The sequence below is a fragment of the Coenobita brevimanus genome, chromosome 12 (genome assembly GCF_032717465.1).
Source record: "Coenobita brevimanus isolate Jiangsu-jjx chromosome 12, ASM3271746v2, whole genome shotgun sequence".
In the NCBI taxonomy this organism is placed as follows: domain Eukaryota; kingdom Metazoa; phylum Arthropoda; class Malacostraca; order Decapoda; family Coenobitidae; genus Coenobita; species Coenobita brevimanus.
In genome coordinates this window covers 5,117,966-5,142,500 of record NC_136965.1, presented here as the reverse complement: position 1 = coordinate 5,142,500, position 24,535 = coordinate 5,117,966, and the positions used below count along the sequence as shown (strand labels likewise).

Here is a 24,535-nt window from a genome sequence, read left to right as displayed (position 1 = left end):
ATCATTACAAAAAAAGAAAGAAAGAAGGAAAAGAAATATTTGTGCATTGGTATAAACAAAATAACAAATGAGAAGAAACAACAAAAGCCGTGACAGACTGAATGGTCATGCTGAGCTTCTCCTGATGTAAATAAATGTTCTCGTGGAATAAACTAAGGATGTAGCTACGTGTGTTAAAAACATACATATGAACGTAAGAAAAGAGGATTACTGCAGTAGACCGTTTGGACCATGCTAGGCAGCTCCTACAAGAGTAACTAAAATACTAGAATAAGACAAGGATAGTACAGAAGGCTCTCCCCCGACCATCAAACTCTTCAGCCGAGACCAACAGGAAAAAGTTAAAAGGAACGGCAAGCAGTATAGAAAAGCCTGTCGTGAACATTTTATAGTAAAGTGCAAAAGAAAAAAAAAATATCATCCTGTAACCTGAAAAGGAAAAACACCCGAATTTTTACTGGTTATTAGGTGACCTTTTCTATTCAAGCCTTCCTTGCCATATGCTTATTTAGCCTATAACTGAAACTCAGTGGAAGGGGCAACAACTACATTACTAGATAGCTTTTTCCATTCGTTGACTGCTCTACTGACACACCAATTTCGACCCATTTCCTTACTAAAACGGAGTTTATTTAGTCTGAAACAATTTCTTTTACTTCTGTCCTGTATGTTCTCTTAAAGTACCTTGCTAATATCTCCCTTATTTATTCCCTTCACCCACTTAAACACCTCAATTAAGTCTCCCCTTACTCTACGCCTTTCTAATGAGTGCAGATTTAGTCTTTAAAGTCAGTCTTCATATGAAAGGTTCCGAACATCATGTATCATTTTTGTCATTCTTCTAAGAACTGATATCCATACTACATGTGTTAAATTCCATTTGCCAACTTTAAGACCATTTGGACAATGTCAAGGTCATTTTTAAGGTTAACACAGTCGTCTGTTGAGTTAATGATACGTCATCGGCAAACTTGCAAAGACTGCTATATGATTCATATAATAAATAATAAGGGACCCAGTACTGACCCCTATGGTACAGTGCTAGTCACTAATCCCTAATCCGATTTAATACCATTTATTAAAACTGCTTTTGTCCCCTCAGCCAGGATTATATCTATTTTAAGACATCGCCGTCAATACCGTGTGCTTTAACCTTCATAACTAGCCTTTCATATGGAACTCTGTCGAAAGCTTTGCTGAAGTAAAGATACATAATATCGTAAACTTAATCGTTACCTATCACCTCATATAGACCTCAGAGAAAACTGAACACAAGTTTGTGTGGCATGATCGTCCTTGCATAAATCCGAGTTGAATTTCATTTATGAGATTTTATCTTTCTAGGCGCTCCTTAATTTTATTTGCTATAATTGACTCTAACATTTTACCAACTATTTAAGTTAAACTTATGGGACGATAATTCGACTCAGCTGAGTTATCACCCTTTTTAAAGCTGGGCATTACGTTCGCTGTCTTCCACGCTTATAGATCATCTCCTGAACTCAGTGAATGAGTAAATAACGTTGTAATTGGGTGACGTAATTCTTCCTTTGTTTCCTTTACAATTTTTGTATGTATTATCGTCTGGACCTGGCTATTTTTGAGGCTTTAGCTTATCAGTGTCGTTCAGTACTTCCCCCTTACTAATGGTTATTTTACTAAGAATATTGTTCGTATTATCATCGTGAATAACTGTGGTTTGAGGGACCAGGTCTAGATTTTCCTTAAATACTGACAAGAAATAATTATTCAGGATGGAGCACTTTTCTTTATCTTCACTGGTAATGTTACCTGATTCTGTTCTGAGAGGTCCTATCCTATCTTTATTTTTTGAACGGTACATCCAATAAAAACCATTGGGATTTTGTTCTTTTCGATTCTCGAGCAACCTTACTTTCATTACCTGACTTTGCCTTCCGTATTTCCCTCGGTACTTCCCTACTCAGAATTGTGTACCGTTTACGTAAGTGTTCCTCTCCTCTTTTTATTTACCTATATATTCCTTTTCTTAGGCCTATAAGATGTTTTAATTTATTGTTCATCCATCTCTGCTCAGAATTATTCGTTCTAAACACTTCTGAAGGAATATATCTGCCCTGGCCTCTGTTTATTGTATTTACTAAATTATCATATTACTCACTGACCGAGCGGCCATGTGGTACCTGCCCTGAATTAATTTCCGTGACCTGAGCTACACTTCCACCTATATCCTGTCCCACACCTATGACCTGAGCTTCCACAGTGACCTGGCTCTCCACAAAGCAACCAGTCTCCCCATGGAATATGGTTCTGAAATAAGCTCTTAATCCATCAAAATTCCCTAGACGAATATAAGGAACACTCGATTGGTTTTCAGTACATCAGGTATTCCAACTACAATTGAACTTCACTTTTTTCATGGTCACTTTTCCCAATCCGTCCGCGAACTTTTATGTCGCAAATAATGTTTTCTCTATTAGATAAAAGCAAATTTAGTATATTATTACCTCCAGTTCGCTCCTTGATATACTGATAAAGGAAATTACTCTGCACTGCTTCTATAAATTCTTCTGACTCTGCCAATCTATCCTGGCCATGTTGGAGTCCCCTACGATAATTACTGAGCTGGACTGTTCTGCTTTCTTAATCTCCTCCCAAAGGTATTTACTATAACTTCTCTGCGTAATTTTGGCAGTCTGTATATGGCTTCTAAGACTAATTTCTCTTTTTTATGATTAATTTCAACCCAGACATTTTCTGTTCCGATTGACTTTAATATTTGTTTTACTGTGACAATTTAAAGAATCTGACGTACATAGCTACCCCGCCCCCTTTCTTCCCAAGCGGTTAGACTGAAAAATATTATACTCCTGGACCTGATATTCCGCCAAAAATTAGCGAGTCTGTGTATTCATCCACGTATCACTAAGAACGGCGAGATCTATTTTCTCCTTACTAATTACGTTCTTTAGTTCGTCCATTGTGCTACGTAAGATCCTACTGTTGGTGTAATAGGCTACACATGTACATTATTACTAGCACTTATTACACTGGGGAGTACTTCTTTCGTCTGTTTATGTTTGAGGTGCTCGAGTGGATGTATCTTCACTAATGGCTGTATTTTCCTTCTTTGTTTTTGGATATTCGGTTGAATCTATTTAAACCTGATGTTAAAGATCCCTGAATGGATTTGCTACATCTTACACTGCATCCCGTTACTGTTAACTGCTGATATAAACTACAACTTGATACATGGACGCGTTCACTGTCTCCACGTCGGGTAAAGGCTTCGTGCAGGAGAGAGAAAAAATGTCTCACTTAATAATAATAATAATAATAATACCATCGCCTCTCGCGCCCATACTCTTGCAGCATCCCTTCGTGCTGTGTTATATTTTGGCCTTGTTAGCTCCACCTCTTTCCTAGATACATCGCTTCTTTTTCTTAGTTACACAGACAAGGAGATGGTTGTAGAGCCACGAAGTTAAGGTTAGTGATGTCGAGAGCTCCCTAAAAATCAGTTGACTCTGTGACATCACTTCCTTGCACGACTGTACTGTACCTGGCGAACAATTGCAAAAAAGTGATGTGTCTGGCTTTCACTGGTACCTCCTTATTGCATTTTCTTACGATCTTCTTGCATAATTGCATATTGCCTCGTGATCTTTCTTTAGCATTGCACATTTTTTTGTCCCATTGATAAACATTGTCTCACTGTTCAATAGGGAAGGATGATGAAAAAATGAGAGCGAGAGAGAGAGAGAGAGAGAGAGAGAGAGAGAGAGAGAGAGACAGACAGACAGACAGACAGACAGAGAGAGAGACAGACAGACAGACAGAAAGACAGACAGACAGAGACAGAGATAGACTGTAATTTACTCTAGTGGATGGAGGAAGGAAAGAGAGAGAGAGAGAGAGAGAGAGAGAGAGAGAGAGAGAGAGAGAGGAAAATGACAGGCAGTTGGAGGAGGTTAGGTGGATGCAGGTGTGAGCACAGCTGTCTTGTCCAGCCTCTACATACACTCTGGGACAACACATGAATTAGACTATCGCAGGTGGATACTCTCTCTCTCTATCTCACTCTCTCTCTTTCCTCACTCCACCTCCTCCATCCACTAGGGTAAGTTATAGTCTCTCTCTCTCTCTCTCTCTCTCTCTCTCTCTCTCTCTCTCTCTCTCTCTCTCACTGTTCTCGCCAGGTTCAGTGACGTCATACTGTAGCATTATTTTCATTGCATAACCAAAGAGTGTGGGAACTTGAGCACTTTCCTGCATCTTACAACCGAAAATTGGGAACATGTACTCCAAACTTCTCTTATCTGGCGATTGATCCACGATAATATTTGGAGAGCATTCAGTTCGTGGGTGTACAAGACTGCTTTCGGTTTTTGTGGTCAAGATCAAGAGAAATACTTTTGATTTTGGTTCTGGTTATGGATGGTGTTGGAGAGAGACGCCTTCATGCGGTGACTCCGAGCCATCGATATGACCGGATGCACAGTTATGGTGGACTGCCGAAATAATGCAACTTCAGCCTGCAGTCCACTGGGTTCACGTTTCAGATTGACCTTGGATTACGACTACTACTCCTACCACATATATGTGACTATTTTAACTCGTAACCAGAAGCAGGGAACATGTGAGGCTATGCCCCCTGGCAGAGCAAGTTCTTTGTGAACCTAGCGTTTGTCGATATTCGTCTGAACTGGTGCTGGAACTTTTTATGACTGCTGGCAAACTGACTGTAGCTTTCATTTTGTTTTTAATTTAATTGAATGATACAATCTAGGTTTTCTAACTATACATACCAACTAGTTAATGTGTTGTGCCAAGTATAGGTCATTATATTTTTACCATCCATCCATCCATCATCCAATCCTATGTTTCCCCATGAGAAGCGTAGGAGTCCAGGGCCAGGAAGGTTGGTCCTGACATTTAAGGTGAGAATGACCAGCCTCACTCATCCCTGAGTGGCATTATGTGAGCAGTAAACCCCAACCATTCCTTGGATACCTACACAAGCACCAGGCGCCATAATCTGGTTATATGGTTACCATTCAGCGTTGTAAATGGTTTCCTGGTGTACAGGAAACAATCTGACTCGTCACTCAGAGTCACCCATAGGCAGAAGGAAGAGGAAAGAATGAAGGAAAGACAGAAGACGGAATGTAAAGTCACCCGTAGGCAGAAGGAAAGAGGAAGGAATGACGGAAAGACGAAGAGGAAGAAAGGAAGAGAGGAAAGGGCAGACACCCAAAGCAGCGCTACATCGAATAAGTGGATGGTGAGCGCTCCCCCAAATTGCTATTTATAATATACGAAAAATATTTACATTTTGTGTTTCCGAACTTACCTGTTCCTATAAGGATGGAGATTTTATAATGTGAAATATAACTAGAACAGCGTATATTATTTATCATGGGAAAAAAAGTGCAGACGACAGGGATTACTTTCCACTGTAGTCGCGCGCTGCCTGTGACGTCACATTTGCCAAGTAAAAAAAAATATATATGTGGAGTGTGGACGACTTTCAAGTTTTGACAGTCCCAGAGGCGAGACGGTCTGACCCGCGGCGCGTCGGCTGCTGTTTTGTTTACAATGTTGACGGGATGGCGCCGGCCTGCCTATTATCAGCTTTCATGGACTTGCCTGCGTCACAAACTGGCCGCAAATGGCAGCTTTTATATCATTCAAACACGAAAAATAAGAACCTCAGCACGGAGGTACGAGGAAGAAGGAAGCAGGATGGGGAAGCGTGAAAACGACGTGGACCCTGACGGTAGTAGAACGTCAGGCAAAGTGTCAGCAACTAATGTCAGAGCTTTGTCAGACAACTCAACATTCCTGACAGACGAAGACTTAAAGCAGCTGGTGGCCTCACTCACTCCGGAGCAAAAGGTCACGCTCCACGAACACATACAGCTTTCACATGCCCACGATGTTAAACAAAGGGCAGAAGGTAGAGTACTGCTTGGATGTTACTGAGGAAGCTTGCTGTCATTTTACTAGTTAGGTCGTATTCTAAGGTTAGGGTAATGGAGATTGACGCAAAGAGATTGAATTGACTTTTTTTTTTTTTTCAAACATACCAGGGTAAACCAAAAGGCCTAAGTTACATCATAATGCCTGTTAGTCCAAGCTTTTTTTCTTTTTATGAACATCTATTGCAGATTAGCTGAAATTTTCATAGAATATTCCTATTTGTTTGCATTGGAAATTGCATTTCTCAGAGGCCTCCATACCTAATATTTGTTTACTTGTCTATATACAGATGTCATAATTCCATAAGGGATAGCCGTTTGTGTTTGAGTTCTTTTATGGAGAGGGACACTAACCCTCTGTTAGCCCGCTTGTTGACTCATAGGGAAGACACATGGGTTGGTTATATGGTTACCACCCAGCATTGTAAATGGTTTCCTGCTTTACAGGAAACCATTGGGCTTGTCACTCAATGTACAGCCACCTGAACTGGAGAAAAGATTAATAAAAAGTTACCGGTACAGGAAAGATGGATACCGGTACTGTATTTGTAAAGATGCTAAACTGGGTTAGATTAATAACAGTATTGCTGGCAGAAGTAGTTGTCAGAATTGGTGCTTCACATTAAAACTTTAGGAAAAATAACAGTTTTAATCTTTTAAGAGAGTCTGGTGTAAAAGTAAGAGAGGAAGACTCCCTGACCTATACTTTATCTTGTGTAACCCTATGTATGCTCTGGACACAGGCCAGTTATGCCTCTACTGTATGTCCATATCTTTATTATCATCTTCAGTGCTCACTAGTTGGGTGTTGAGACTGGCATCATAATCAGATTAAAAATCCTGGTTTTTCCAATATTGGTCTAGGCAGTTTTTGAAAGCCTGTACACTAGGAGCATTCACAACTTGAGTAGGTAGGCTATCCAGGTATCAGTTATTCCTAGGGGGAAATGCTACCATATATGCAATATACTGTATTTTTGATAAATGTGTATTTTTGTGCAACCAGAGAATATCTGGCTCCCTTTGTATTCTTCCAGTGTTTTTGTAATGTGTTTTGAATTTTTTTGACCCTCATATCTATTAGAAATAATTTTTGCAATATCTTCTCTCTTAGAATCTTAACTCCCCATAATGGTGAGAAATTTCAGTCAGAGTTATTTGTAATATGGTACATAAAAAAAATATTGGATATATGTAGTTTCAGCATAACCTTACCTACCAGTCTAATTTAATCTAGTCTTACTGTAGCCATTCTTTGGTCCGAACCAACTGGGAACTACTGTATTTGAAAGTCACCAACAATGACTGTGCCATGCCGCAGTTGTGGAATATTATTCACATACACCAAAAGTATAATATGAAGCTTCTAAGAATTATTTAATTTATTGCATATCCTAAATTCCCAAGATTCCATGTTTGTATAAAAGTAAAGTAGTACCCATATTTTTCTATTAATGACCTATTTTAGCAGTCCTTTCTTTAAACCATTTTCAGTTAAAGGTTTCTTATTAACCTTTTGGACTAGGAAATATGAATGTTAATAAGGTATGATGTTGAATTTCAGTTGGTCTTCATATTATTTTTGGGTAACTATATGGAAAAGACCAGCAGTCACATTTAATAGCTATAAAAAACTATATATATATTTTTTTTTACTAACTGTTGATGATTCTTGCAGAAGTGGTAGCCATTTTGGGGGGAAATACAGTACCTGGTTACTTAATTAGCTATAATCCCTTTTCTACTATATATCCCTTTCATATTCACACCACTGTTTATTTCTTTCTTAACCTGGGTAATAGTCTGTCCTGACCTAATTATCCTTCAACTCAAACCTTGGCAGACATTTTATGTCTGTCAGGAGGGCAAGCTGCGATGAATGTTAGTTGGTATGAGCAGCAGGAAGGTGTGGAAGGGAAGTACCGGTACAGCAGAAGTAAAGTACATATGAGAATGGCAACTGCAGGAGTTCTAATTTTTAAACACTTATGTAAATGTATAAGTGACTGAATTTGAAGGAGGGAGAAGGCCTTGTAAGGTAGTAGATAGATATAGTGCCATATATGATTGTGTGAGGAAGTGAGTTATGGACGAATGTTTGAGGAACTCGTTGTTTATGGACTGACTAGCAGTCAAGTAGATGTATGTGAAGTGCATCTATAAAGAAAAATACCGTACTAAATTGTACATAGATTGGTCTTGTGAAGGGGAGCCAAGATTCTGAGAGCTTGATATGTGATTAAATGTTTACGGTACCGGTACCCATTTCAGTGGACATAGCTACTGTTTATAGATCACCCACTATTGTTCTTTCTTTCTCTGTTTCTGGGTCCTGCATCTTCCTACCCTTACATGAGGAAAAAGATCAAGGTAATAATGATGAAATAAAGAAAAGAGAAAGGTGAATTTCTGAGCTAATCATTTGAGTAACAGAAGTACGGTAAAAAAATAGAAAAATAGGAAATCTGAAGCAAGTGGTATACAGTTGACTAAACTGAAGCTTAGTTATGGATGTGACAGACCAAACTTAAGAGGATCTAGCTTAAACGTAGACACCACATTCTTCTGCCCTAACCTTGGCATTATTTGGCCTTACCCCGCATTCACTGATCCTAACCTTAGCATCCTTAACCTATAACTTTGACATCTATTAGGCCAAACTTTTGCATGCCTTGGGCCAAATAGTTGGATTAGTCAGATCCAAACTTGGCATCCTTTAGCCCTAATGTTGACATCTGTTGGCCCTTATTTAGCATGCTTTGGGCCTAATCTTGTAACATTTTAAAAGGGTTACTCTATTTTATATGTAGCTGCAATACTAACCAAACGTAACGGAACATAACCTACCCATATTGTTTGGTCCTGACCATGGTAGTTTTGGATCAACTTGGCATTCTTTGGTTCTGAACCTGTCATCCCAGTATTCCATCAACCTATGGAAAATAGCTACTGTATCTCAGCACCTACATTAGTGTTTATTCACTACTGTATGAGTATAATCAAATTTGGACTGTTTTTCATGTCAGATCCTGGGATGAAGTAGTATATACAGTCTTGTGATTTTTTTTTTTTTTTCCCCACAGTCAGCCATTTTAGCATTTTCCAAAAAGTAAAGCCACAAAAAAGCAGATTGACCATATACCAGAGCCTCCTCTTTAATGCAACCTCCACTTACAAGTGTCAGGGCCCTACTCACTTGTTGCTTGTTTTTATCTGTAAATATGATCAGGCATTACATAACTGAAATCAGGGAAAATATGTAAAGTTGGGAAAATCACACAAGATGCAGCTTCAAAAACCCTTATTTCTTTTGTTTAACTCAGTAGTTTTGTGTATTTCTTACTAATCATCTATCCTTTTACAGCTCATACAGCACAGGTACAGTAGTAAGTAGCTAAGACTGTTGTGTCTCAATGTACTGTACTGTAGCTATGTGTCCTAATCCTAAGGTTTCCTTACAGGGTCAGCATTATTTGTTGACTTTTTTTTATCTTTCTTTACTGCTGTTGTCATTCCCTTGTTCTTCATCACCGTTTTTAGCATGCTTAGAACAGTTAAAATGTTCTGAGACTATTGGTATAAAGTTGACTTATCTAAATGTATTGCATGTTTATTATTATGTAGGGACAGTACCTTATAGGATCAATATTCTGTATCTTTTTTCCTTGTAATAAATATTGCTTTTAGCATGTTTCAAGATGCTGTAGAGAAATACCTTCACAAGGTGGCACCATAATAGTCAGGCAAGAAATTCCTAGTTGTAAAACATTTGTCACGTCTCTCCCTGTCCCCCTGAAATGGGGTGGTGGACTGCAGAAAGATAACTTCAGCTTGTAGTCTTCATGATTAGTCAAACCTTTGGGGCACAGCAACAGCAGCTTGCTTAGAATGCAGTTAATGTGTTGATCCATTGATATAAGTTTTGTGTGAAACAGTTGGGTGGAGGGTGGGTTTAGAGGGGGGGGTATGACAGTCTGGTACTGGAGGGGTTTGGTCTTAAATTTAATTGCTTCATAGGAGTTCAGTTTGTCTCGCTCAAATTCCCAAAAATCATGTAAGAGGTGGTATGGTTGTTCAGTAGCCTAACATACTTTATTACACACAGTGGTAAATGGTGGCAACCATTATTCACTCTCTTGATGTAGTACTCCCAACTACTTGCTTTGGTGGCTTTTAACTGAATGACAAGCCTAGTGTTTCCTGTAACCCAGGAAACCATGTACAATGCCAGGTGGTAACCATATAACCAAAACAACTGGTTGATATGGAACCTACTGTTGTACTCCTGTTAACTGAGTGGAGAGACTCAAATGTAGCATCCCTACAAGAACCAAATCTCCATACTCTTCTCTACACCTCACTGTGACAAGGTACTGTCAGCCATAAGGGAATATCAGTTTGCTGCATGGGATGACCCTGCAGGGACAACTGAATGCCTGTGGTTGATGGGTCTGCTAGTTCAGTCAGACCAGGGTTACTCTACTGGCTTTACTGTACTGCTACCAGTACAAAAAGTGTATTTCTCAATAACTGTATGAATATAGTGAGTACAGTGTTATATTTAGTTACACAAAGTGTATTTCTCATTACAGTAATTTTATTATCATATTTTAATAGTGATTTTTACTTGTAAAAATACTAAACAGGTTTAGCACATTGCTAGGTATTATGGTTTGAATGTTGTTTAACAGGTTCAGTTTACAAAGCTTTGGAATGGAAAAAAGAAACATAAAATATGGCATCGCTGCACCAGTATGGATAAACAGAAATGCTGTACGAAGAGATGGCATGGGCATATTCAGTGAGTACACATTGACAAGAGTACCAAAGAAAGTCAATGAAAGCGAGATTAAAGATAATTTTGAAAGCTGAAGACCATATGTGGCATGCAAGAAAAATGTATGACAGTAAACAAGTGTTGGAGAGGGAAAGTGAAATGGAAGTTTGATAACAGAGTGAGTGAAGCATGTTAGGATGAAGTATTGTGGAAGTGCTGTCATGGCCATTTCGTATTGAGGGATTTGTAGTAGCCAAGGAATAAGGTATTAAAATGATTGTTGTTCATTGAAATCTAGTCTGCTTTGTTGTGCTTGACCAGGCCATATGCTCCACAGTAGTGCAGTCAAAACCACATCACTACAGTTCCATGGACGTCTATTTTTAACAATATTTAATATGATAATCTCAGTGTTGTTGTTACCAGTACATGCGTTTGTTGGGTGACCATTGTTTTGTGTTTGTTCGTATGGTGGTTTTCATTTTTTTTTTTTCCCCATACTGTAGAGACTGGAGTAAGAATGACCTAGGTGACCAAGTTTATCAGAAATTGCATGTATTCTCTGACTTAAAATGAATTGTCCATAAATGTCATCATGCAGTCAGGGCTTAAGGAAGCTGCTTGCCTTGCTTTCCTCTTTGGTGGCCCTGATTAGGTGATGTCTAATCATGTAAACATTAGTGTCATTTATACAGTCCTTTTTTTTCCTTTTTTTTTTTTTTTTTTTTTTTTTTTTAAATTTCAAATTGAAAGTTCTCTAAATTATAACTGATACTTGTATTACCATAGATGTTTAAGATCTAAACTGCTTTACAAAAAATTATTGTTGACTGAAAACTTGTGCAGTGTAAGGAAACATCCAGCCAACTTGTGGTCACAAAGTACTTCATGCTCCAACAAACTTCGCTAAATAGGTGCAGCATCTCAGCTCCTTAAGAGAGGAATGCACAGTTTAGAATTGCATCCAACACTATATGTGGCTTGGGTTATGTTCTTTTCATGAAGACAGGAGCCAATGACTTGTGGGAGAAATAAGATAGTCTGAGAAAATCACAAGGTCTTTTCTCTCTCTGTTTAATTTCAACTCATTGGGATGAAACCATATGACAGTAGCGGAAATAAAGTACTGACAGTCTTCACAGTAAGTTATGGATGTTCCAAAACGAACTGTAACTATTTCCATACGTGTGGTTTTATGAAGAACAGGAAGCTGGGTAGTCAGCTGTATTCAGTAGGTAGTAGTCGAGCTCTAAAAAGCATTTTTCTATTTTTTTCTATAAAATGCATAAAAAAGAGGACTTATAGTGATGATTAATGGCAGTGAAAATAGCATCATGATTAACTCGGCTAGTCCATATATATTTTTTTTTTAACTTTAATTCTTACAACCACCAAATGATATTCAACTTATAACAGACTGCTGTTAATGAAGAGCTTCATGAATGTTCTGTCTAACTTTTTCAGTGTGGCAAGTCTTTCAAAGCTAAATAAAATAATTTGGATGTAGCATACATAGAATAAAACAGATGCATCATTAGGTTAAAAAAATCATTGGGAAAATGGAAATAGGTTTTAATTCCCCTCACAATAAGACGTATCTCTTAAGCCTGACCTACCATAAGCTTTATCTTCACTCTTTAAATGTACAGTATTCTGGTTTGTTGTGAAATACTTAGTTGTGACCATTTACAGATAAACTGGCGTCATGGCGGTGGCGATCAAAGTTTGGCCGCCCAGCATCCTTACACTCTAATAAGTTTGAGTCCGACCCCACTGGCACGTATTGTGAGATTCCTGTTGACTGGCTGCAGCAAAAGGCAGGTAGGTGCTGCATCATCTACACCCAGCTGAGAATGCAAGTTTGTCAAATATTCCATCACTTCTGCTCACTAAGATTATATCTGTAACTTTCATTCTGTGTCTTAATCTTACTTAGTACATGTCTCATTTTTTTTTTTCCTGAAGTGTGATATAAGGAAGCATCTTCTGTGGACAGAGAAACATAATAAGCCTCTCTTAGGAATATTATGCAGTAAATAGTAATGAGAAATGGAAGAGGTGAAATATTAGGTGGACTCTTGTCTCCAACTGTTCAGCTAGGGACATGTGTATTCCCAATATTCCACTATTTATGCTTGTTGCTGCCCTGTCATGGCTAAAATTCCAGAGCTGAGAAAGGTTTAGCATGTTTTTCAGCCCCTAGATGACCCTCTTTTATATGATGCATCTGGGAGAAAAATGATCAATATGCCTGAAATTTTAGTATATCTGGTGGCTTATTTAGGAAACTTATGAACCAGGCTGTACTGTCAACATCAGAACTCCAATCACCTCAGCTTCTCTATTCTCCATGGACTTTAGATATCAGTCTCATGAGTTCACAGCAAATGACTTGATGAGAATTTGGCTGCAGATCAATGTCATAAGTGTCAGTTGCTTTGGCCTCACCTGATAGATTTTCCAAGTTCATGGAGAAAGCAACGGGATATGCAACAAGGCTTTTGATGCCAATATTACGGTTCCTCAAATTGGATTAACATTCTTCTTAATAAGATCCAGTGCCTTTTTTCTGGAATCTTTATATTACTGGACAGGAAGTGGAAAGTTTTACAGCTTTTAAAGAAGAATGTGTGCAGTAAATGCCAGTAATGACTGCAAGATAATTCTTTGAAGTATTTGGAAGAGTAGGGAAGATGAATGTTCAGAAGGCACTGATAGATTATGCAGTGGTAGATGAAAGTCCCAGAACAATTATGGATGTAGAATCAATGAAAGAGTTATTGACAGGTTCAGATCAATTTGCAGTATCAGTAAAGATTAGAAATACAGCACAGTATACAAAACTGGAAGTGTGGTAAGACATGAAAGGATAAAACTGCCACTGAAAAGGGGTAAGGTTAAAGAGCCTGGAGAAAATTGAAATAGCTGAGAGTTTTAGGCTAAGGCTGAGATGTAGAAGAGACTCTGAGTGTGGAAGTAAATGAAGAGAAGAGTATGGTGTGAAGAAGGGCTTAATAGAAGCAGCTGAAGCATTATATGGTAAGAAAACAAGGAAAAGTGGTAAGATAATTGGAAATGCATGGTTTAATTGTTATACAGGTGTGTACTTTAAAGTGCAAAGGAGACATGGAAGAAGATGCTTAAAAAATAAATAAATAAATAAAAATAAAAAATAAGATGTGAGAGAAAGAGAAGACAGTAAACGTAGAAGCATGAAACAAAGTAAAACAGATCATAAAAGAAGCCAGGAAGAGAATGGATGATTAGTAATCAGTAATGTAATAATAATAAGAAATATTATGAGGCAGTGAAGGAAATCAAAGGATTCAATGTAAAGAGGCTGGAGTGAGTAAATTTTGGAGCATTGTGGTAGTGTGCAAAAGGATGAGAATAATGTATTGAGAGATGGAGAGACCATAATTGCTCTCCGGTAGTAGCAAAAAAAAAAAAAAAATCTATCTGTCTATCTATCTATCTATCTATCTATCTGTATATACTGTATATATATATATATATATATATATATATATATATATATATATATGTATACAGTATATATATATATACAGTATATAAAAGAGAGAGAGCAAGAGAGAGAGAGATTTGGGGGTTACAAGGCAGTAGAGCTAATGCAGGCTGCTAAACTGGCATGGGATGCCAGGATACTATCAGACGACTGGAGAAATTCAGTTATAGTTCCTGAAAACAATAAATTCCTCTGTCGCTTAATTATCTGCAGTGTTGCATAGCTTTTTACGTAACTTGTTATCATTCATCAGTTAATATTGGTACTGATATTGTTACACCTTTCCTTGACAGCTGAGCTAAACAAACCCAAGCCTCCAACAATGTCAGAACTGAGACAGCGTAAGTACTCTGCATGTTGTTTTACTATATTCTCTCTTCTTTAACTTGGCCTAAAATTGCCATATCTTGATCATGAATGCTGAGTTGGAAAGAGAAGTTAACACTGGAATATGATGCCATACACTGTGCACCTTATCTTAGCCTAAAATTTCTGTCACTCCAAATTGAATGCTGATACAGTATATGGCAAGAGATTACCACAAGGACATATCACTAGTCACAAAGAAGTGCTATAAAAAGGATGTAGAGCTGTAGTATTGACATAATTCTGCTATTGAACTATGAGAAATAAGCTAGAAAAGGGTGAAAATCTCCATAGTTAAGGTGGGTGAAATGCAAAGCCTGTTTCATTTTTTAAGTTTGACACCCCTTTTTAAAACTTGATGGAATGATTACTTTATAGGTGTATAAAAAGGACATCCATAAAGATTAGTGCAACAAAATTGCAGTAGGCATGATGTTTGACAGTCTCTGGTTTCTTATTTTTCTTCTAATATGTTTCTGATCCTGGATCATATCTCAGAAAATCTTAACTGAAAATAAGGATCAGGTTGATAATGAGAGTTATGATTTTATAGATGAAATCTGAACACTTACAGATCTTGCACCGTGCTTTGTGGTACAGAGATTATTAAAGTTAACCATTTCAGTATGATGTCTTTTTATTTTTTCTTTGTAATTTAAGACACTTTTATTCAGTTCAAGAGAGACTTTTCAGCTTGAAGGATTAAATACCCTTCATGAACACCTTCACCACTGGAGTGCCCTCTAAGACTGGATGAAGTCTTCCTGTGGGTGAAGGGGTCAAGTTCTGTTAGTGAATTACAGTACCTTGATTTGTTGAGAGTGGGTTCAGTTAAACATAGTGAGTCAGAGTGTACAGTACAATGTGGTAGGTGATGTTAGGATTGCTTACATAAGACTGCACTAGTCCCTTCAGATTGAGAGGTCATAGGAGCCTTCAAAAAAGAAGTCTTATTGACAGCCAGAACAAAGTAAAGGAATTGTTTGTATTGAATTGGTTAAAGTTGCCTGTAGTTCTAACCCCATCACTTCAGTAGCTCTTGCCTAATTTATGTGAAATTATTTGGTGTTTAATAAAAATACTTTCCTTATACTAAAAGAATTAGGTAGAGGACTGTAGTTAAATTTGCCCTCTCCTTGGTCGGGAAAAAGAGGTTGGGATGATGATGATAGTGATAAAATGTTAGTTTGTACATGAAAATTAATTACACCTCTTTCCCTCAGTGGCAATTCACAATGCCCTCCCCTTCATCGGGTTTGGCTTCCTGGACAACTTGATCATGATTGTAGCTGTAAGTATACTTGTGGGTAAGGATGTCTTGTGTGATATTTTTTAAAACTTTTGAGTGATGTTTTAACTTCTTCAGTCCTATGATGTATTTACAGTTTTGTTCTAGATGTCTCCAAATGTTTTTTTTCACTTTAGAATAGACTGGAGGGATTAAATATAGTCATCATTAATGTCTTCAGTGTAGTGTGTCTCCCCTAAGTTGAATGAAATAATATGATACTGGTGGTTCCAAAAATTATAGGAAAAGTACGTGAGCCTGTGGAGTCACGTGGAGAGACCGGCTGACGAATGAGGATATAAAGGAGCGTTGTGGTGTGGATGTGGATGTGATAGGAAGCGTTATGAGGAACACACTGAGGTGGTTTGGCCATGTGGAGAGGATGGAGGGTGAAAGACTGACGAAGAGAGTGTATGTGAGCGAGGTGGAGGGGGGAAGAGGGAGGGGGAGGCCGAGGATGAGATGGAGGGATGGGGTGGAGAGGTATATGAGAGAGGGGGGTGTGAGTTGGGAGCAGGGCAGTGAAATGGCGGGGGACAGGGCGACTTGGAGGCGATTTGTTTGTGGCCACCCCAAACGGGATTGAGGCGTCTGGCAATAGATAGATAGATAGACATCCTTGGAATGGGAGAGTTTATTTTACCCATGCTAATGTCAGATGATTATATTAAACTTAGGCTAGACATCCTGTAGAAGAGGGTTTAGTAGAGACTGCATCAAACTTCTTTACTTTGAGAAGTCTCTAAGTTTTTAAAAATCAGATGACTATAACAAGCTCTCTCTGTCTATAGCCAGATGCTTTAATCCTAAAGTGGGTGGTCATGAACAAATTGCCTCACCTCCATAGGTTAGAGTAAGGATCACAATAATGTCCTGCAGTGGCTTCATTATTTCCTTTTTCACTGACCTCTTTGTACTTAAAACATTCCTTCTCTGCTATACCCTTTCTCACACTTCAGCCACTGAACTTCAGTCCCATATGCAGCACATCACTTAGGTACAGTATTTGGAGCCACGTATGTTCTCAGTTTCCTCACCATTCAACATCACTGTGCACTGTGGCCTCATTCCTCACAGAAACCATGATCGTAGTTACATCTACATTTGCTTTGAAATTTTGCTTGTTATACACATTTCTTCTCATCAAGTCTTGCAGCTCCCACATATCTTCATGTACCAGGACAGTAATTGTAATATTACACCCCTCATTGATTGCAGTAATAAACCCTTGTTGCCAGTAAGAGTGCATATCCTTGATGTCTGCACTACCCTGTGATCCCCATTCTATTGAAAAGTGGTTGTTTCATCTGGCCCACAGGGTGACTACATAGATGTGACCATAGGCACTGGGCTGGGCATCAGCACCATGGCAGCTGCAGCTCTAGGCAACACCGTTAGTGACTTGGCAGGCATAGGATCTGCATGGTATGTGGAAAATATTGCTGGCAAGATTGGAATTCGTGCCCCTGAGCTAAGTCAAGCGCAACTGGATATGTTTGGAGCTCGGTGGTCTGCCAATATGGTGAGTGGTTGCTCTTGTGATCTGATATACTTCCAAGCTGATGGTGGAGGACTGGGTGCCATGATGCCCAAGCCAACTCAGTGTCACAGTATCCCAGTTAAAATAACTTATTTAGACAAGTACAGTATAATTTTAATTATAGTACACTGCTTTAAGGGTTCATTGGGTCTTGAGCAGTTTTCTTACTGACCTGTATCGGATGATGATTGTATTGCAGTATTTACCAGTGTCATATCAGTATATTATTTCTCCACATTGGCACCTATTTCGGCTATAAGAAACTCAGATCACTTATAATGGAATGCAGAAATTGTTGTCAAACTTTTGCTCTTGATAGAACCTGTGATTGATATTATCATCTAATTAGTTTTGTATCCTGTTACAGGGTCGTGGTCTAGGAGTGGTGATAGGTTGCCTGATTGGTATGTTTCCTCTTCTTTTCCTTCCAAACCATGGTGAAGACAAGAAGACCCAGGCAGACCCTGATGTGATTAATAAAACCCAGGTGGACTCGGCCACACCCAGCTCAGGTTCATGTAGTTAAAATTATGTTCCTTCCAGTGACAACCAAGCTACATCGGGAAACTCTTTGACAAGTACATTCATGAACCATAGAGTCTCCTCACCCTGTACCGGTACCTCAATCCTTGGCTGAAAGGAAGTCATAGACAGGGTTCACACCAAGACTTAGGGGTGGTTTGATGCTTTTCTACACTGCACAAATAACAGTGTTGTCATAAACTGTTCATTGTGTAAATTAGCAAAGTTTCAAACACTGTATAGCACGAAACAAAGGCTGGTTGTAGGTGGTTTGTTAGAAACTGTGGGCCACTACAGTGCTCCCAAACATGTAGGAATATTACACCCCAAACACATAAAGACATTTGTATGCAAATTGTAATATATTAATTGTGTTTGGAACATTCACACACACAAACACACAGACCCATCACTATTTACTAAGTCACACACCCTGTCTAATAATACATGCTGGTGTGACACTAATAAGGACTCCACATGTGGTGGTGCTGTGCACCCTGGGTAGAGCAAAGCAGCTGCAGTGTCTTCCCAGTAGCCAAACCTTCTCACATTTCCCTGCACCTCACCTTGTGGAAGGACCTTTGCCCAAACCTGGTGAAGCACTGACAACCACAAGGGGGTGCTTGTTCCTAGTATAGTGTATATACTATCACCTAAAAAAGCTTCCTTGATAAAGTGACACAAGTCATTTTGAAACAACTGATGACGAAATATGGAATATCGACACTGTTCAAATCGCATATCATGGAGTCCTGCATTCATGTAAACAAGGATACTTTTTTTAGCAGTAGTATTGTACTGTACCTGTAGGATGGCCCTGCAGAAGCAATTGCACACCTGTGGCTGATGGGTCTGCTCAGCCAGACAGATCAGGGTTAAGTAGTAACAACAACAACAACATGTTAGTGTGAATGGTGTTTTTAGTTCATTGTGTGGTGCTCTACTAACGCATGAGATTTTATTGATGAGAACTACTGTTTGTAGTTGTCGTTATTTTTAACAATAGACAGCTGCTCACCCCAGTTTTACTTTTTCTTACTACAGGGAGTCCTTACTTAAAGTCTATAGTTAATTTGTGTTCATCTAATGTGATTGGGCCACAGCCACAACTTGAGTACAGTACAGTACTTGAATTTTAGTGAGAATTGATGTAGTTATGAGGGAGGAATGAGTAACATAGGTCACAAGTTAATTTGGCCCTCCAGTTTGACAACACTTGTCCAGCAACCAAGTTGAAAAGGGCTAGAGATTTTTTTTTTTAGGTTAGGGTAAATGTGACATAGGATATGTGAGGGTGAAATACTGCTTAAAAAGAAATAACTATGTGAGACATGCTTATGCTTTGTGTGTCATAAAAAAATCTGACTTGAAAACTTTTAATATAAAATTAATTGTGAGCAATGTTAAGTAAGTAAAATATGTCATTTTATCATTAACCTAATGATGAAGGAACTTTAATTAAGGACACCCTGTTCAGTAAAGTTATTTATCAAGTACGATTTGTAATTCTGTGAGCCCCATATTATTTCACCCTTATTTTTGTCAAATTACAAGTGTGAATGAAGGAGGTATGCTCAAAGTAAAAGCAAATGTATATTTGTTTATAAGTGTACATTTGTTTACAGTATAAGTCTCTCAGAACAAATAATTGTTTCTAAGTCACTCAGAGGAGTATTTTAATTTCTGCCTTTGCCATTATGGTGTGTTTAGGCTTCTATCATTTCATAAAGTTTCTTTGTACATGGTCATTTAGGCTTTTGAAGATTTTCACATTTCTTCTTTTTAAATTTACAGCTTTTATTTTGAAATTACCTCATCTTGAATTTGTTATCAGATTTGTTCAAGTTCATATCCTCACTTATGATTCATCCTATTCATGTAACTTATTCTACACTCCACCAACACCAAAAAATATATCTATATACTATACACTGCTCAGTGCAAAATGACTTGGAAAGAAAAAAAAAAATCCCCCCACTCCCACCTCCCACGAGAAAATTGTCCATGTAATTACACAAACACTTAGCTTTCACAGCCAGCCAAAATCTTCTGCTAAGCAGTACCATATCCTGTAAGAGCTGTCCCTGGAAATATATCCCCCAGATATTTATTTCCCAAAGTGGCAAGAGTTTTCTTTACTGTATTGGATTAGAGTGTAGATATTGTGTTAGCCATATCTGCAACAGTTCCAACACAAGATCCAATTTATACACTTCCCATTCTGCTACCTCAGCAAGGCTTACTCGTACACTGGAACATGCTTGTTCCCTCAGATGTACAAGCACTTCATCCATACATCATAGTATTTCAACACACTATCCTTATGATATCTCGTGCATCACCAGGCTAAGCTGAAATGACCAGATATTTGTAGTGCATCTGATTCACAACTGCATGAGCCAGGGACCACAGCCAAAACAACAATGCTTGGGGCCATAATAGTACACGTGTAACCATTGTCCAGACAAACCTGTTTAGTAGTTTGTCCCATTCTTGGGTGTGTGGCAGCTGTTTTTATGGTATGTTTATATGATTCATGTTTTACTTTTGTTGTTGCTCTTTGATATTATTTTATCTTTCTCTGATATAAATATTTTATTGTTTCAGTGTTTGTTGATGTTTGTACTGTACATTATGATTTTCAGGTACTTACCTGAAGGTGTTCATTCCCTTGGTATATGCTGTATTTTGTGGCATAAAAAGATCATTTCATTAAATATGCATCCTTATTTTTGTTGGTAGTATTTGAGATAAAGTGTCTAGCGTATACCTTTCAACAACAGCCTATGTACATAGTCATTCCCAAATGAGCATGCTTATATTCCTGTGTCTGTGCTTAGTAATACACATGTTTCATATAGTAATGTCATTTTTGCTGGTAGTGGTATTAGCATTTAAAAGAAGTGATGTTTAGCATTACAGTATTTAGTGTTTTCCAGACATGTTGACTTTTCAGAAATTCCATAGGAATATGACCTGAAAATTTGTTGTTTATAGTATTATTGATTCTTAGCATTTGTCAAATTTTGGTAGAACTTTTACATGTCCCCATTTCTTAATGGAATTACATCCCTGTTGTCCCATCAGTAGTGAATGGCTATTATCATGCCTCTGAGGGGCAGTATATATTCAGTAAACAGCAACCATTCCTTGTAATGGAACAAGTTGGAGTGAAACACCACTGGATTTTTTTTTTTTTTTTTTGGGGGGGGATACCTAGTGCAGATATTGGAATTGCTTGTGTGATTGTTTATTTGTGAATGGGTATGTAGTTTATAGCCTTCATCATTCAAGATGCAGGAGAATTTAAGGTAAAAATATGTCTTACATTGCCATAGAATACAGTATCATGCTAATATTTATAAATGTCATTGTGTATCCTCATTTAAGAGGGACTTTTTAGGATAATATTTTCCCTGTTAAGGCCAATGATACCAGCATACTACATAAGACCGTTCTCTAACATACCTTTAACCCCTTCTGTGTGATGGCTTCTTTTGTATTTAATGGGCATTGCCACTGGATTACTTTACTTCATGTAGTGATACCTCTCATACTGAAGGGGTTTGAAGCAGTCTCTAATAACCTCTTCTGTGTGATATCTTGTAAATTATAGTTTGACTTGCTCTGTGTATATTTTTTTATCTATTTTTTTACTTTGTTTTTACCATTAGATACCATTGACTAATGTTTACTTTTTTCTGATAGGAGGTGCTCATGTTTAATTTGTTGATTGCTAACTTTTTAAAAATTCTTTAGAGACCATTGATTACTGTTAGATTACAGTATTTTATTCTGTCTAGGAGATCTTTGACACTGAAGGGGTTAAGGCAAGAAAAAGACTGCATGTATGTATTGCATGTGTGTGTGTGTGTGTGTGTGTGTGTGTGTGTGTGTGTGTGTGTGTGTGTGTGTGTGTGTGTGTGTGTATGTAGGATAATTCAGGACTTATTCATTTCTTCATGCAGTACCTTTAACCTCCTGAATCCATGTGATGTCCTTCTTGCTTTATTCTTGCTGTCACCAGACAATTCTCTTTAACTTCAGAAAGTCATCTAATTTAAAGAGTCTATTGAGCTAAGTAAAATTGTGAGGAGATGGCAAAAATGAAAAGCTTAAGATGTCCTTAGGAATGTTCATTATAAAGTTTTGTGAGTCTGAATTTTGTTGACTTTAGCTTTATACTGTATCTCGTCATCTGTCTGTCTGTTTGTCTGTCTGCTTTTGAGTTTTGAGTGTATCAGAGCATAACATTAGATTTTAGAAGCACAGATGTATACACAAGCATATTACTGTCATCTCTCCTCGAACATTCAGTATTGTGAGCAAATAACAGGCATACTGGTAAATATCAGTCTTGTTAGGGTTAGATCACAGTTACATCCTTTTAGATCAGTTTGTTTGTACTTCATGACTTATCTCTCTACATTTTGGAGATCCAATTACACAGTTTTAGCACAACCCCCATGAATCTCTAAAATGAGAAGAGATATGCCACCCAGACCAAGTCAGACAGACTTAACTCTGAAACAGTGTAAGTATGAGCACCAATTTGGCACTACATCCATACATAAAAAAAATAAGCAAGAAGTAGTGCCACCTAAAGCCAGTGTAACAGATCAGACCTAACTGTGACTTAAGATTGAAACCTGTATTTACTGCCATGTTGCTTATTTCCACACACTCTGTATGGTCAGTGGATCTTCATCATGATCCACAGAGAGATGGAAGAGATATGCCTCTGCAGATATGAGTGTGTGGAAGAAGTCCTCTTATCCAAGTATTGTACAGTTGTTTATATTCAGGAGTTGTACCTTTATCATCTTATTATTAGTGATGAACTGCCCAACTGCATTAGTACAAGGTTGCCAGATGATGGCATGGGTTTGCAATGTAGTTTTAAATTATTTTTGGGGTATGTGGTTATCATGCTCACCTGCAGACACAAGTCAGTTACAATGAGCTGGATGGATGATGCTTAGTTGCATTACAAGATATCTTTCATTGTCGTACACAGGATTACCCTCATCATGTTTAAGGATTCACACACAGGCAGTGAAATATGCTGCCACCACTGCACCTGCAGCAACTGAAACATTGTTTAGATATCATTCATGGAATTTAGTGCATATAATGTGCTTTGCAGGAGTGCTGTGTTATTGGTGATAGCAAATTTATGGCCATATTAGGCTGGGACATAAAATTTTGGGTTGCAAAAGTGAGCATCATATGATACTACCCAAATTGTAAGGATTAAATACCATATAAGCCCGAATCTGAATCAATTTAGCTGTCTTGACATTGAAGTACTGTCCTGTGATTGCATTGAAAGACAGATAACTGTAAGGACAAGTCCATGTAAGCTGTGTAGGCCAAAGTGGTCTGAGAAGAGAGAGTGCTACTAAGCCAGATCTCAGTTATGGAGAAATCAGAATTTGGAGCACCATTATTGAACACTGGAAGATAATGATCAGTATATGTTAATTTAGACTGTATCTTAAACATAAGTTGTTGCTCGTTATATATGAACTAGATTTTCCATTAGCAAATAATACACTGGTTTCATGCACCATAATTATGACGTATCACTTAGAGTAACGAATTCTGAATAAGCATATCCATAGAGGTAACGTTTATCATCATACATATATCACTTGTTACAAGATGTGGGAGAGAGAGAGAGAGAGAGAGAGAGAGGGAGGGAGGTGATGAGAAAGGAGAAATGGGAGAGTGAAAGAAAAAGAAATTGAGTAATAAAGAAAGAAAGAAAGTAAGAAAGAATATGAGAATAATATAATCATCATCATCATCATCCAGACCTCCTTTCCCACCCTAGGGCAGGGTGATATAAGAAATTAGAAAAAGCAGAGAAGGAAATGAAAAAGTTATGTTGTGGAGGAGAGAGAGAGAGAAAAAAGAAGGTATTTTTGAGATTGAAAGATATAAAGGTGAATCCAAGAGTAATACTGAAAAGTGGTTGAAACAGATTTAAGTAGTACAGTATAGAAGAAAAAAAAAAAAAAAAAAAAGGTACCGGTACTTAGCGATTAAAATGTAGTAGAGTCAGTCCTTGCCAGAGTTACTGATGTGAAAATGTAATCTAACCACTGCAGGTTTTTCATCTCAAGGTCAAAATATAGTACAATATGTCAGCTAAAATGCGTGCTCACTAAATGGACTAATCCACATATATCAGTGTAAGATGAAAAATATGAGCCAGTGTGTGGTTTGACTTACATGTATGTGCTGAATTTTTAATATATTTTTATGTTTGATGGAATCTATTTGTTTATGTTAAATTGTAAATGTTTATGAATGTTAGGTGGAATCACTCTCTTACTGTACATTTATTGTACATGTACTGTGTTATCAAATGTTCACTGGTACTTTCATGCTGGCAGTGGCATGAAAGGTATTATGTAAGAATTTTTGTGTGATAGCAATATGAAGCACACAACAAATGAGTACAAGAGTGAAGAATAATGTCTGATGTTTGGGTAGGAATACAGAAATTTGGAAGGCAGGACACAGTGCTGGCATGGGTTCGTTGAACTTT

The 24,535-nt window shown here is 37.9% G+C and overlaps 1 protein-coding gene across 1 annotated transcript; it reads left to right on the top strand.

The window, feature by feature from the left end:
- Positions 1-5,724: 5,724 nt before the first annotated feature.
- Positions 5,725-17,983, top strand: LOC145413794 (transmembrane protein 65). Its single transcript, XM_080283452.1, has 6 exons — positions 5,725-5,938; positions 12,430-12,558; positions 14,557-14,604; positions 15,853-15,920; positions 17,236-17,439; positions 17,825-17,983. The coding sequence occupies exons 1-6, from the start codon at positions 5,725-5,727 to the stop codon at positions 17,981-17,983; spliced, it is 822 nt and encodes a 273-aa protein (XP_080139578.1).
- The last annotated feature ends 6,552 nt before the right edge of the window (positions 17,984-24,535 follow it).

What these genes read in the sequence shown, in the direction of transcription:
- LOC145413794 (XM_080283452.1), top strand. Translation starts at nt 5,725, where the DNA reads ATGGGGAAGCGTGAAAACGACGTGGACCCTGACGGTAGTAGAACGTCA. An exon ending in CTGGCTGCAGCAAAAGGCAG is followed by an intron (nt 12,559 to 14,556) that starts GTAGGTGCTGCA and finishes TTTCCTTGACAG; the next exon opens with CTGAGCTAAACAAACCCAAG. An exon ending in ACTTGATCATGATTGTAGCT is followed by an intron (nt 15,921 to 17,235) that starts GTAAGTATACTT and finishes TCTGGCCCACAG; the next exon opens with GGTGACTACATAGATGTGAC.